Here is a 16,006-nt window from a genome sequence, read left to right on the forward strand (position 1 = left end):
AGTCAGTGGCTAATAAAGGAGTTTGTTACAGGGGCTGAACGCAATGTCTTCCCAATGTTGAAGTGGAGAAAGTTTCTGCTCACCCATTACTTACTGTCAGAACTGTGTGTGCCTTGGAGGGGAACCTGGATGTGATGGTGTTCACAGACCCGATATCCTGGTCCTTCAAGGAGGCGGAGGTTGAGGGTTTGGGAGATTCTGTCAATGTTCTGGTTAGATTTTGGAAAGAGAAATTCCCTCTCCTTCTCCGCCTCTGCTCTCAATCTTTTCTCACTCTCCTCCCCCCACAGAGGCCTGAAACTTTTCTGGCCCAGACCTGTGGAAGGTTCCCTTCCCTGAACTACATCAGTGAATCGGTTGTTCTTTTGTGAAAATCTGGCAGTTTTCAAGGTTACCTTTTCCTAGTGCCGGCCTCACAAATGACCAGATTTCAGCTCAATTTCACAATCCACCTTTGTGTTTTTCTGGATTTTCCCTCACTCCTTTTTTTCTGTCTAAACTGATTTCACAGGATATTGGAAGGGGAAGCTTTGCATTTGGGAAACATCACATCAGGATCTGACGGAGTCGCTTAAGTTATCGTTACTGAATATCAACAGGTTTTGAACATAATATAAGAACATAAGAACTGGAAGCAGGAGTAGGCCACCTGGACCTTTGAGCCTGCTCCGCCATTCAATGAGATCATGGCTGATGTATTGTCGACTCAGCTCCACTTTCCCGCCAGAACACCATAACCCTTTATTCCTTTATTCTTCAAAAAACTATCTATCTTTATCTTGAAAACATTTAATGAAGGAGCCTCAACTGCTTCACTGGGCAGGGAATTCCATCGATTCACATGAAAGGAAAAAACACTGTTCACAGTGGAGAGAAACCATACATGTGTTGTGTGTGTGGACGAGGTTTCAACTAAACTTCTGGCCTGTCAAGACACAAGCGCATTCACACTGGCGCGAAACTGTGGAAATGTGGGGATTGTGAGGCGGCATTTGGTTTCCCGTCTGAGCTGGAAACTCATCGACACACTCACACTGGGGAGAGACCATTCATCTGCTCCGTGTGTGGGAAGGGATCTACTTGGTCATCAAACTTGCTGACACAACAGCGGGTTCACACTGGAGAGAAGTTGTTCACCTGCTGTGTGTGTGGAAAAGGATTGACTGATTCATCCAAGTGGCTGAAACAGCAGCGAGTTCACACCGGGGAGAGACCATTTGCCTGTACTGAGTGTGGGAAGGGATTCACTCATATATCCACCCTGCTGAGACAACAGCGAGTTCACACTGACAAAATACCTTTTAAATGTCTAGACTGTGGGAAATGCTTTAAAAGCTCTGGAAAACAGATGTACCATCAACATGTTTACACTGATGAGAGACCTTTTAAATGCCCAGCCTATGTGAAATGTTATGAAGGCTCCTGGGAGCTGATGTCCCACCAATATATTCATATAGACCGTTCAGGTGCTCTCACTGCGGGGCTGGGTTCAGGCGATCATCTAAACTCACTGTCCACCAGCGAATTCACACTGGGGAGAGGCCATTCATCTGATTGTGGGAAGGGATTTGTCCACCTGGCTGAAACACTAGTGGGATCATATTGGGGTGATACAGTAGCACTGTTGCTTCATAGCGCCAGGGTCCCAGGTTCGATTCACAGCTTGGGTCACTGTCTGTGCGGAGTCTGCACGTTCTCCCCGTGTCTGCGTGGGTTTCCTCCGGATGCTCCGGTTTCCTCCCACAAGTCCCGAAAGAGGTGAACATAGAACAATATGCAAGAGCAGCACGGTGGCGAGTGGTAGCACTGCAGTCTCACGGCACCGAGGTCCCAGGTTCAATCCCAGCTCTGGGTCACTGTCCGTGTGGAGTTTGCACATTCTCCCCGTGTTTGCGTGGGTGTCACCCCCACTACCCAAAAGATGTGCAGGTTAGGTGGATTGAACATGCTAAATTGCCCCTTAATTGCAAAAGATGAATTGGGAACTCTAAATTAAAAAAAAACCCAGAACAATACACCACAGGAACAGGCCCTTCAGCCCTCCAAGCCTGGGTCGATAATGGTACCTGCCTAAACTAAAACTGTCTGCACTTATGGAGTCCATATCCTTCCATTCCCACCCTATTCATATATTTATCTAGTTGTCCCTTAAATGCCGCTACCGTACCGTCTCCCACCACCTCCCCAGGCAGCACGTTCCATATATTTCCCACCCTGTGTAAAAAACCTGCTTTGCACATCTGTTCTGAACTTTTCCCCGCGCACTTTAAACCTATGTCCCCGAGTACTTGACTCTCCTACCCTAGGAAAGAGCATCTGACTATCCACTCTGTCCATACCACTCATAATCTTGTAGACCTCTATCAGCTCGCCTCTCAACCTCCGTTGTTCCAGTGAGAACTGACCGAGTTTATCTAACGTGCTGTTGGGTAATTTGGACATTCTGAATTCTCCCTCCGTGTACCCGAACAGACGGCAGAATGTGGCGACTCGGGGCTTTTCACTTCATTGCAATGTTAATGTGAGCTTACTTGTGACAATAGAGATTATTATTATTAAAGACAGACCTTTCAAATGTTTAAACTGTGGGAAATTCTATACAACGTCCGGTGAACTGATGTCCCATCAGCTTGTTCACACTGATGAGACCGTTCAGGTACTCTCACTGTGGGACTAGATTCAGCAACTCACTGTATACCGGCGAATTCACACTGGGGAGATCCAAACTTTCCTCATAGTTAAAATTCTCCATCCCTGGTAACATCATCATAAATCTTCTCTGCAACGGACAGCATGAGGTCCCAGGTTCGATCCCGACTCTGGGTTACTGTCCATGGGGAGTTTGCACATTCTCCCCGTTTGCGTGGGTTTCGCCCCCACAACACAAAGTTGTGCAGGGTAGGTCGATTGGCCAAAATAAATTGCCCCTTAATTGGAAAAATTAATTGGGAACTCTAAATTTAAATAAATAAATCTCCTCTGCAGTCTCTCTCGTGTGATCACATCCTTCATGTAATATGGCTGTGGTCTAACTGGTGTTTGATGCAGTTCCAGCACAATCTCCCTGTTCTCATAATCTCAGCCCTCGGCTACCAAAGGAAACTATCCCACCTGCCTTCCTAAGCACTGAGGAGAGAGAGTGATTGGCAGCTGAGAGAGACAGAGAGGAAGCAGAGGGAGTGAGAGGCACCAGAGAGAGAGAGGAACACCAGAGACTGAGAGAGGCAGGAGAGAGAGAGGAGAGAAGAGAGAGACAGTCTAGTCAGTAACAAAAATAAGTAATGGAATTGAGATCAGATACGAATCTGCATGAACTGACACCAGTTTATTGACAGATTGACAAGGTAGTCACTGTACTTGAATCAATGTTATTCACTTTTGAAATTGAATGAACAAAGGGTCAGATTAACTATATCACAATCACCCAGTATCAACTAGGTCTGTTTAATACAGAACAGGATTAAACCCAGTGTCCAATATTACAGGTGTCTGTGGCTGTTTGATGCCTGGTTTCATTGTACAGCTGACAAGCCCACAGCTTCAGTGAACTCGTCTATCCAGGGTCTCTTTCTAAACCCTCATCACAACATAATACCGGGTTAGCTATTTATATATGGTCAGTCTGGTTGGACAGCTAACACAAAGCTCAACCAGAAACTAGAGTTCTTCTTTCAACTGATTCCAGCTCTGACAAGGGGTCACAGCAACTCCAGCCTTCAGCTCTGTTACTGGGCTGTCATTGACATGAGCAAGAGAGAGAGAGCATGTTGCCTGAGGCTTAAATGGGAAGTTGAAACTTGTGACTCAAAACCAACTGTGTAAGATCTCTGAAAAGATCAGGAATTTTAAAAGATAAATTCTAAACCCAGTGAACAAATTAATGAGTCATAAGACAAAAACTTCAGGTTTTATGACTTTACTGCAACAAACTAGAAGCAACAATGCCTAAACACTATTTTTATAGGGAACGTATCCCTTAAACTACAAATAGAGTGTAGCCCTTTTACTTTTAAGACAATCAAAAATCACACTCCATGGTTACGTCGCTGAAGTTGTCACTCAATTCTCCTGGAACCAGCCCAATGTGATTCTTCGTTCCTGTGTTTACTTCCATTCTGTTCCTTTGCCTGACTGGCAATCCTTAACCCCAGAAGTGTCTTTTGCAGTGATGGTTCTCCTGATGATATTCAGGTCCCGATAAACCAAGTGACTCTTCCAAATCCTGAAGTGGCGTTAGGTTTTTCTCTGCAAATCTTCATCTAATATCCAGTAAAAGGAATGTACAAATGGAAATTGAGAACAGGCAATTCTAGTTTCCATCCAACACTCTGCCCCATTCTCACTCTGCTGTAATATTCATCCTCCTAATTCTCTAAAGGTGCTGATTCAGGCTGACTGACAGATCCCTGCTCCCCGTTTTGGAGAGGCCTGTAAATCTCCATGCAGACTGCCAGACAGAAATATGTCTATGTTACTGAACTCAAAATGTGTGGAACATACAGACTGGATTCACTTCCTTTCTCTTCAGCTGCTGCAAGTCACCATTGTCCCCTCAGAATGAGAAAAGAAATGGAAAGATAAAGTAGACTTGGAGCGGCTGCTGCCTCTTGTGGGGCATTCCAGAACGAGAGGTAATAGTCTTACGATAAGCGGTAGCAAATTCAAAAGTTTAAATTAAAAAATATTTTTTTTAAGAGTGCCCAATTTTTTTTTTTCCAATTAAGGGGCAATTTAGTGTGACCAATCCACCTACTCTGCACATCTTTGGGTTGTGGGGGTGAAACCTACACAGACAGTGGGAGAAAGTGCAAATTCCACACAGACAGTGACCCGGGGCCGGGATCGAACCCAGATCCTCAGCGCCGTAGGCAGCAGTGCTAACCATTGGGCCACAGTGCTGCCCTATTCAAAGCAGAGTTGAAGAGAAGCTGCTTCTCCCAAGGGCTGTGAATCTGTGGAATTCACTACCCCAGAGTGTGGAGGAGCTGGGACAATGAGTAAATTTAGGGAGAAGTTAGACAGATTTTTAATTGGGTTGAAGGATTCTGAAGAACTCTCAGGACGGTGGAGATAAGGCCAGGATGAGATCAGCGATGACCGAATGGCGGAGCAGACTCGATGGGCCAAATGGCCTAACTGTTCTTATATCATATGAACTTCTGAAAGGGGCAGACATTGATTTGCTCCCAGATGTTTCCCAGAGGAGGACGTTTTAGTCTGAAACCAATTGTTCAACCTCCACATTGTGACATCACAAAGGTGCTCATCCTCTAAATCAGCCAATAGGAATCCACTCGCTCCGCGGTGACGTCACTGCATTAGTGCGCACACGCTGGCGCGCGGACACGCGAGCACCGCCCCACCCTCTGTTCCGTCTCCCCCAACACATCCTCGAGACGGTTTCCAGCAACCGGCTGACAGTTCCGGCCTTCGGTGATCTCCCCCTTCCCTGATCCGGGACTGCGCACGTCTCAGGGAGAGGGACTGCTGCGCATGTCTCAGGGAGAGGGACTGCTGCGCATGCGTAGGGGAGCTCACTTCCGCTGACCTTACCTCTCAGGTGTTGACCAATGGGAAGAGTTGGAGGACCGGAAAGACTCTGCCCCTCCGCCAATCAAAGCTCCCCCGTTGTCTCGATGCGAAAGCTGCACATGGAGGTTTCTGCCGAGCAAAGCTGTTGTTCCCCCAACCCTGAATAAGTTTGAGCTGCACACAGACTCCTGTCTCCAACATCTGTGAGTAAAACACTTTATTTTCTCCCCCTTTCCATTTCTTTTCTCATTCTGACCTTCAATTGGTGACTTGCAGCAACTGAAGGGAAAGGAAGTGAATCCAGGGAGGGTGCAGACTCTGCAAAGCTTGGCCCAGGTCTCTCTCTCTCTCTCAAAGACAGTGACATCCTTTGCCCCCTCAGCTTGACACATTTATTTGTCTGGCTAAAAGGACGATCTCTTTCCTAATGTTCACAATTAAAGGGCTGGTTTCCCCAGGAAATGGCTGACATTTAAGGGGTCAGTAAACAGGCTAAATCTAACTCAGCCAATTACTTCTCAGTAGGAATACTCTCCATCATCAGCAAAGTAATGGAAGGGGTCATCAAAGGTCCTATTAAGTGGCACTTATTCTGCAATAACCTGCTCCTGGACGCTCAGTTTGGGTTCCGCCAGGGCCACTCAGCTCCTGACCTCATTACAGCCTTGGTTCAAACTTGGACAAAAGAGCTGAATGCCAGAAATGAGGTGAGAGTGACTCTCCTTGACATCAAGGCAGCATTTGACTGAGTAGGGCATCAAGGAGCCCCAGCTAAACTGGAGTCAATGGGAATCAGGGGATAACTCTCCACTGGTTGGATTTATACCTGGTACAAAGGAAGATGGTTGTGGTGATTGGAGGTCAGTCATCTCAGCTCCAGGACATCACTGCAGGAGTTCCTCAGGGCAGTATCCTAGGCCCAACCATCTTCAGCTGCTTCATCAATGATCACCCTTCCATCATAAGGTGAGAAATGGTAATGTTTCTGGATCCGCGGGAAAAAGCTCACACTGTCCACCCTATCTCACCCCCTGATCATTTTGTATGCCTCTATTAAGACTCCTCTTAACCTTCTTCGCTCTTAACGAAAACAACCTCAAGTCCATCAGCCTTTCCTCATAAGATTTTCCCTCCATACCAGGCAACATCCTGGTAAATCTCCTCTGCACCCGCTCCAAAGCTTCCACGTCCTTCCTATAATGAGGTGACCAGAACTGTACGCAATACTCCAAATGCAGCCGTACCAGAGTTTTGTACAGCTGCAACATGACCTCATGACTCCGGAACTCAATCCCTCTACCAATAAAGACCAACACTCCATAGGCCGTCTTCACAACCCTATCAACCTGGGTGCCAACTTTCAGGGATCTATGTACATGGACACCTAGATCCCTCTGCTCATCCACACTTCCAAGAACTTTACCATTAGCCAAATATTCCGCATTCCTGTTATTCCTTCCAAAGTGAATCACCTCACACTTCTCTACATTAAACTCCATTTGCCACCTCTCAGCCCAGCTCTGCAGCTTATCTATGTCCCTCTGTAACCTGCAACATCCTTCCGCGCTGTCGACAACACCACCGACTTTAGTGTTGTCTGCAAAATTACTCACCCACCCTTCTGCGCCCTCCTCTAGGTCATTTATAAAAATTACAAACAGCAACGGCCCCAGAACACATCCTTGTGGTACACCACTTGTAACTGAACTCCATTCTGAACATTTCCCATCAACCACCACCCTCTGTCTTCTTTCAGCTAGCCAATTTCTGATCCACATCTCTAAATCACCCTCAATCCCCAGCCTCCGTATTTTCTGCAATAGCCTACCGTGGGGAACCTTATCAAACGCTTTACTGAAATCCACATACACCACATCAACTGCTCTACCCTCATCTACCTGTTCGGTCACCTTCTCAAAGAACTCGATAAGGTTTGTGAGGCATGACCTACCTTTCACAAAGCCATGCTGACTATCCCTAATCATATTATTACTATCTAGATGATTATAAATCTTGTCTCTTAAAATCCCCTCCAAGACTTTACCCACAACAGACGTGAGGCTCACCGGTCTATAGTTGCAGGGGTTGTCTCTACTCCCCTTCTTGAACAAAGGAACCACATTTGCTATCCTCCAGTCCTCTGGCACTATTCCTGTAGCCAATGATGACATAAAAATCAAAGCCAAAGGCTCAGCAATCTCTTCCCTGGCTTCCCAGAGAATCCTAGGATAAATCCCATCAGGCCCCGGGACTTATCTATTTTCAGCCTGTCCAGAATTGCCAACACCTCTTCCCTACGTACCTCAATGCCATCTATTCTAATAGCCTGGGTCTCAGCATTCTCCTCCACAACATTCTCTTTTTCCTGAGTGAATACTGACGAAAAATATTCATTTAGTATCTCGCCTATCTCTTTAGACTCCACACACAACTTCCCATCCCTGTCCTTGACTGGCCCTACTCTTACCCCAGTCATTCTTTTATTCCTGACATACCTATAGAAAGCTTTTGGGTTTTCCTTGATCCTACCTGCCAAATACTTCTCATGTCTCCTCCTTGCTCATCGTAGATCTCTCTTTAGATCCTTCCTCGCTACCTTGTAACTATCAAGCGCCCCAACTGAAACTTCACACCTCATCTTCACATAGGCCTCCTTCTTCCTCTTAACAAGAGATTCCACTTCTTTGGTAAACCACGGTTCCCTCGCTCGACGCCTTCCTCCCTGCCTGACCGGTACGTACTTATCAAGAACACGCAGTAGCTGTTCCTTGAACAAGCTTCACATATCCAGTGTGCCTAACACTTGCAGCCTATTTCTCCAACCTATCCCCCACCCCCCCCCCCCCCCCCCCCAAGTCATGTCTAATGGCATCATAATTGCCCTTCCCCATGCCTCCTGATGCCCCAAAGCCTGTCCACCAGACATCTACAAGCACAAGTCAGGAGTGTAATGGAATACACTCCACTTTGCTGGATGAGTGCAGCTCCAACAACACACAAGAAGCTCGACTCTATCCAGACAAAGCAGCCTGATTGATTGCATCGCCTTCCACAAACATTCAAACCTTCCACCACCGACAAACAGTAGCAGCCGTGTATACCATTTACAAGATACACTGCAGTAACTCCGAAAGGTTCCTCAGACAGCACCTTCCAAACCCCCAACCACTACCATCTGGAAGGACAAGAGCAGCAGAAACCTGGGAAGCCCACCACCTGGAGGTTCTCCTCCAAGTTACTCACCACCTTGACTTGGAAATATATTGCCATTCCTTCACTGTCCTTGGGGCAACATCCTGGAATTCCCTCCCTAACAGCACAGGGGATGTAGGGCAGCATGGTGGAGCAGTGGTTAGCGCTGCTGCCTCACGGCTCCGAGGTCCGAGGCTCCATCCCGGCTCTGGGTCACTGTCCGTGTGGAGTTTGCATATTCTCCCCGTGTTTGCTTGCGTTCACTCCCACAACCCAAAGATGTGCAGGGTAGCTGGATTGGTGACGCTAAATTGCCCCATAAGTGTAAAAAATGAATTAGGTACTCTAAATTTATAAAAAAATAAATGAAAAAAAAAAAACAGCACAGGGGATGTACCTACACCTCAAGGACTGCAGCAGTTCAAGAAGGCAGCTCACCCCTACTTCGGAAGGGCAACTGGGGATGGGCAATAAATGCTGGCCTGACCAGCATTGTCCACGTCCCGTAAATTAATTTTTAAAAATATAATATCGGACAGAAATATGTCTAGTGTTATATGGTATGTATTATATATATTTTTGATGGTTCTGTGATAAAATACATCCATTATTATTTCTAGTTTTGTATCATAGTACTGTACCTACATCATATATTTCCAGTCATACAGTCATTGCAGCACTTCAGAATCCATTTGGGAACTCAAGTCAATGCTGACTTTCTGTACAGCAATCCAGTCAGTCCCATTCCTGCTCGATATCCCTGTTCCCCTGCAAGTTTATTTTCTTCAAGTAACCATCCTATTTTATTTTAAATTATCGATCATCTGGACTTCCACAACCCTTGTGGGTAGTGAGTTCCCTGTCATGACCACTCCATGACTAAATAAAATTCTTCCTCAGAATTTCCCTATCTCTAATCAGTAAATGTACTTATATGGAGATTCTCTACTCTTGTGCAGGTTTTAGTGAGTTTAGATTTGTTGATCAGCACCTTCAGGAAAATTGGGAGGGAAAGTAAGTGAATACAATCTGTATATTACACACATTTTCCATCCAGTAATATAGATATATATCTGTCTGGCAGCCTGCATGAAGATTTTCAGGTCTGGAGGAAACAGTGAGCTTGGATCTGTCAATCAGCCTGAATCAGTACCTTCAGGAGAATTGGGAGGGTGAATATTAGATCCAGCAGAGTGAGAATGGAGGGAGAGTGTGTGGGATTGAGATTTCGAGCATTTCAGGGAAAGAGAGAGGAAAGAATGTTCGATAGAAACTAGAATTGTTTGTTCTGAATTTCTATCCTGTACTGATATTGTAAAATCTGTTTGCAGGCAGTTCGATCGAGAGGAGTTTGAGGCCGATATCTCAAACTAAATATCACATCAAGAACTGATTGAGTCACTCAATTCTTGGGATCTTCGGCCTGAGAATCTAGAAGGAGAAATGTTTGTCTATTCTGTCTGCTTCACGAGATTTTAAACAACAGTGTGTCTGGAAAAGCACTGAGACACACACACCCGTGTGAGACTGTTATAGAGCACTGACTGTGGAAAGAGCTTCAACCAGTGACACAGCCTGAAAACATACTACACCATTCACAGCAGGGAGAGACTGTGCGGGTGTTCTGTGTGTGGACAAGGCTTCAACTGATCGTCAAACGCGGTGAGACGTAAGATCACCCGGATCATGGCGAAACCATGGAAATGTGAGGATTGTGGGAGGGGATTTAGAGCCCCACACGAGCTGGCAACGCATCAACGCAGTCACACTGGCGAGCGGCCTTTCACCTGCTCTTGGTGTGAAAAGGGATTCGCTCACAATGGCACCCTGCAGAGACACAAACTAATTCACACTGCGGAGAGACCGTTCACCTGCTCTGACTGTGGGAAGGGATTCCCTCAGTTATCCCAGCTGCAGACACACCAGCGGGTTCACACTGGGGAGAGGCCTTTCACCTGCTCTCAGTGTGAAAAGGGATTCACTCAAATTGGCAACCTGCATACACACCAGCGAGTTCACACTGGAGAGAGGCCTTTCACCTGCTCTCAGTGTGAAAAGGGATTCGCTCACAATAGCGCCCTGCAGAGACACAAACTAATTCACACTGCGGAGAGACCGTTCACCTGCTCTGACTTTGGGAAGGGATTCCCTCGGTTATCCCAGCTGCAGACACACCAGCGAGTTCACACTGGAAAGAGTCCTTTCACCTGCTCTCAGTGTGAAAAGGGATTCGCTCAAATTGGCAGCCTGCGGAAACACGACCGAATTCACACTGGAGAGAGGCCTTTCACCTGTTCTCAGTGTGAAAAGAGATTCAATGACATTGGCAACCTGCGGAGACACGAACGAGTTCACACTGGGGAGAGACCGTTCACCTGCTCTGACTGTGGGAAGGGATTCCCTCGGTTAGCCCACCTGCAGAGACACCAGCGACTTCACACTGGAGAGAGACCTTTCACCTGCTCTCAGTGTGAAAAGGGATTCACTGACAATGCCAGCCTGCGGAAACACGAACGAGTTCACACTGGGGATTATCCATTCAACTGCACTGTGTGTGATAAGGGATTCACTGATATTGGTAACCTTCGGAGACACGAACGAGTTCACACCGGGGAGAGGCCATTCATCTGCTCTGTGTGTGATATGGGATTCGCTAAATTATCCAGCCTGCTGAAACACAATGCCACTCACACCAAGAGCAGGCCCTTTAAATGCCCTGACTGCAGGCGGGGTTTCAAAAGCTCTCAGCTACTGATGTCCCACCAGCGCGTTCACTCTGAGGAGAGACCGTTCAGCTGCTCTCACTGCACAAAGAGCTTTAGATCCCCATCCAACCTGATGAAACACGAGCGAAGTCACACCGGGGAGAGCCCGTTCACCTCTCCGACTGGGAAAAGATTCACTCGGTCATCACTTGCTGAGCCACAATGTCACTCACAGCAATGAGAGATCCTTTAAATGCTCCGACTGTGGGAGTGGGTTTAAAAGCTCTCAGGTACTGATGTCCCACCAGCACATTCACACTGGGGAGAGACCGTTCAGCTGCTCTCACTGCACAAAGAGATTTCAAACATCAATCACGTTGTGGAGACACCAGCAAGTTCACACTGGAAAGAAGCCATTCACCTGCTCTCACTGTGGGGAGGGATTCACTCAGTCGTCCAACATGCTGAGACACCAAAGGGTTCACAAGTGATGTTGGGTTAGATTCTGCTGTTATTCCTGCTGTTAATTACATCCAGGACTGAACCTGGAGTGGGTGGAGGGGTTTGTCTCCTCGTCAACTCCTGGTGCTCGGATGTGGCGACCCTGGCGAACTACTGCTCCCCTGACCTGGAATACCCGACTGAAGTACCGTCCATACTACCTTCCACGGAGTTCACTTCTGCCATCATCACGGCGATCTACATCCCACCCCAGGCGGAAGTGAAGACGCTGCTTGATGAATTGTACACCGCTATAAATAACAATGAAGCAGAATACCCGGAGGCCTTGTTCATCGTGGCCGGAGACTTCAACCAGGCCAACCTCGAGTGTACTGCCAAAATTCCACCAACACCTCTCCTGTCCCAACAGGGGCCCCAACATCCTTGACCACTGCCACACAAACATCAAGGGCGCCTGATGATCCATCCACTGGCTGCACTTCGGAAAATCGGACCACAAGACGGTGCTCCTTCTCCCGGCGTACAAGCAGAAACTTAAGCGGGAGAATCCGGTTAAGAAATGCTGGTCTGAGGCAACAGAAGAGCTCCTGTGCGACTGGTCCATATTCAAGAACTCGGCAGCTAACCTAAACGAGTATGCCAGCACCATCACAGACTTCATCAGCAAGTGTGTAGAAGATTGTGTGTCAAAGAAGGTAGTTCGTACGTTACCCAACCAGAACCCATGGTTTAATCGGGAGATTCAAGGCCATGTCTGAGGCGTTCAAGTCAGGCAACCCTGACCTATACAAAATAAAATCTAGGTACGACTTCTGCAAAGCCAACAGGGTTGCCAAGAGAAAACTGAAGAGTTGTCCAGACTGAGCTAGAATCATGGACTCTCATCGATTGTGGCAAGGCTTAAACAACATAATGCGCTAAGCTGAGTAGGATCTTTAGCAACAGCGCACCCCTTCCCGACAAACTCTAGCATTCTATGCTTATTTCGAGCAGGAAACCAACAAACCTTTGTCATCTGCCCCAGCAGCCTTGGGCACACCCGTGCCCACCGTCACAGCGTACAAAGTCAGATTGGCCTTCTTGAAAGTGAACTCTCGGAAAGCGGCGGGTCCTGACGGAGTCCCTGCCACGCACCCAGATCCTGCGCGGACCAACTGGCAGGTGTGTTCGCGGACATCCTCAACCTCTCCCTACTCCGTTCTGAGATTCCCACCTGCTTCAAGAAGACCACCATCATACCGGTGCCAAAGAAGAACCAGGCAACGTGCCTCAATGAATACCATTCGATGGCCTTGACATCGATCATTATGGAATGCTTAGACCACAGCTGGAGTAATGTGTGCAGTTTTACTTAGGAAAGGTCTTGCCACAGAGGAACAGCAACAAAGTTTGACCAGACTTGTCCCGGGTATGGCAGGACTGTCCTATGAAAGCAGATTGGGGAAACTGGGCCTCTTTTCTCTAGAGTTTCAAGGAATGAGAGGGGATTTCATTGAAACTTACAAAATCCATAAAGGAATAGACCGGGTGGGTGCAGGTGAGATGTTTCCCCGAGTTGGAGAGTCTGGAACCAGGGGACACAATTTCAAACTAAGGGAGAAGTCACTTAATACGGGTCTCGGAGGAGACATTTCTTTACTCCGAGGGTTGTGAATCTTTGGAATTCTCGACCCCAGAGGGCTGTGGAAGCTCAGACACTGGGAGTGTTTAAAGCAGCGACTGGCAGATTTCTGTTTCTTTGTTTAATAAATTATGTTTTTCTAATTAAGGGACAGTGAGCTTTGGACTGTGGGAGGAAACCGGAGCACCCGGAGGAAACCCACGCACACACGGGGAGAAAGTGCAAACTCTGCACAGACAGTGACCCAAGCTGGGAATCGAACGTGGGACCCAGGAGCTGTGAAGCAACTGTGCTAACCACTGTGCTACCGTGAAGTGGATGATCAGCCACGATCATATTGAATGGCGGCACAGGCTCGATGGGCTGAATGGCCATGTTGCCAGAAGGAAAAAAAGGTTTCTGATCTGAATAGTAAGAGATTGTAGAGCTCTGAGACTCCGAGGGATCTGGGTGTCCAAGAGCATGAATCACAAAAAGGGAATTGAATACAAAAGAAGGGAGGTTCTGCATCAGTTATACAGGACATTGATGAGTCCACATCTGGAGCACTGTGTACAGTATTGCTCTCATTTAAGAAATGATGTCAATGTGTTGGTAGCAGTTCAGAGAAGGTTTACTGGACTCATACCTGGAATTGGAGGCTGGGCTTATGAGGAATGATTGGACAGGCTGGGCTTGTGTCCGATGGATTGAATTGATTTGATTGAACCGTATCAGATCCTGAGGGGCCTTGACAGGGTGGATGTGGAAAGGATGTTTCCTCTTGTGGGAGAATCTAGAAATTGGAGTCGCTTTAAAAGTAACAACTTGCCCATTTAAGGCAGAGAACTTCTTTCTCTCAGGGTTGTGAGTCTTTGGAACTCTCTTCCTCAAAGGGCAGTGGAAGCAGAGTCTTTGAATATTTTGAAGACTGAGTTGAATAGATTCTTGATAAGCAAGGGGGTGAAAGGTTATCGGGGGGAATGTGGAGTTGAAGTTACAATCAGATCAACTTATTAAATGGTGGAGCAGGCTCGAGGGGCCGAGTGGCCTACTCCTGCTCCTAATTTGTATGTTATCACATCCTTCATAATAGATTGTAGCATTTTCCCTCCGACTGATGTCAGGTTAATGGGTCTGTGGTTCTCCGTTTTCTCTCTCCCTCCTTAAATAGTGGGGTTACATTTACCACCTTCCAATCTGCAGGAACCATTCCAGAATCTATAGAATTTTGAAAGATGATCACCAAAGAATCCACTATCACTACAGCCACCTCTTTCAACACTCTGGGATGTAGAGCAGCAGCCTTTGGGGATTTATTAACTTTCAATCCCATTAATTTCTCCAGTACTACTTTTTCACTGATACTAATCTCTTTCAGTTCCTCGTGTTCACTGGTCTCTTGGTTCTCTCGTGTTTTTGGGACGATTTCTGTATCCTCCTCCATGAGACAGACACACATTGTTTAGTTTCTCTGTCATTTCCTTATTCCTCATTTAAAACTCTCCTGTCTCTGCCTGGAATGGACCCACAAAGGTCTTTGCGAATCTTTCCCTTTTCATATTTTACAGGAACTTTTCCAGTCAGTTTTTATGTTTCTCGCCAGTTTGCTCTCATATTCAATTTTCTCTTTATGAGTTTCTTGATCCTCCTTTCCTGAATTCTAAAACAAGTTTCCAATCCTCGGGGTTCCACTTATATTGGCAACTATGTGCGATGAGATCTCTTATTTTATCTTCAAAAATTAGCCCAAGATCTGGTTGATTGGAGGTGTCCAAAAATGCAACTTTATTGCTAATTATCCACCTTGATTCTCTTACTTAAAAATAAATCAAAATTCAGATGAAATAATACATCAAAACATAATAAAGAGAGTTGCACAAAAACATAAGACAATATTAGGAAATCAATAGATAGTTCAGAATTTCTTAAAGCATGAATACAGAACAAACTTTAGTCATGAAACTTTATTCTTAAAGAAATTCTTATCAATGGTCTAACCCCTTATTGGTTTCAAATTCTCAGCTGAGGCTTCCTGATTTATTCAAATAGCTCTCTTGTCACTTGGAGCATGATTTGTTATCCAGGCATTGGTCATTACTTAAGATTCATTAATGTCTATCAAATTAATTAAATGTCTACATGCTCCCGCCACGTGTACCAATCCTCTGAAGATAAGGCGTTCTGCATCAACCTTGTTTGTCGCTCAGGCTTTGCTACATTTTGTAAATGTTTCTGTTGCTAAGGCTGCGATACTTTTTAATTACTAGATGTATTTGTAGAACAATGGTTTATTCATTACGAGGGCTTTTATGCAACTTTTCTAGAAACCGTGTTAGATTCTGACATATTAAGTTGCTGTACAGCAATTCTCATATTATTATCTGAAACAATGACTATGCCTTGTGGATATTCTATTTTCTGTCTGTATGTATACTGAATTTAAAGAATTATACTGCATTGATTCTTCAAGGTACCAATAAATCAGTGAAGCAATAAATCTGTAATCGATTAA

General features: G+C 46.1%; 1 protein-coding gene across 1 annotated transcript; it reads left to right on the plus strand.

Moving 5' to 3' along the window:
- The first annotated feature begins 5,372 nt into the window (after positions 1–5,372).
- LOC140422169 (uncharacterized) lies at positions 5,373–16,006 on the plus strand. The gene is made up of 2 exons (XM_072507167.1): positions 5,373–5,735; positions 10,056–16,006. Exon 2 carries the CDS (start codon positions 10,411–10,413, stop codon positions 11,668–11,670), a length of 1,260 nt encoding a protein of 419 aa, XP_072363268.1. The 5' UTR covers positions 5,373–5,735; positions 10,056–10,410; the 3' UTR covers positions 11,671–16,006.

Source organism: Scyliorhinus torazame, chromosome 5 (genome assembly GCF_047496885.1).
Source record: "Scyliorhinus torazame isolate Kashiwa2021f chromosome 5, sScyTor2.1, whole genome shotgun sequence".
In the NCBI taxonomy this organism is placed as follows: Eukaryota; Metazoa; Chordata; class Chondrichthyes; order Carcharhiniformes; family Scyliorhinidae; genus Scyliorhinus; species Scyliorhinus torazame.

Excerpts from the sequence above, each read along its gene's own strand:
- LOC140422169 (XM_072507167.1), top strand. The coding sequence starts at position 10,411 with ATGGCGAAACCATGGAAATGTGAGGATTGTGGGAGGGGATTTAGAGCC.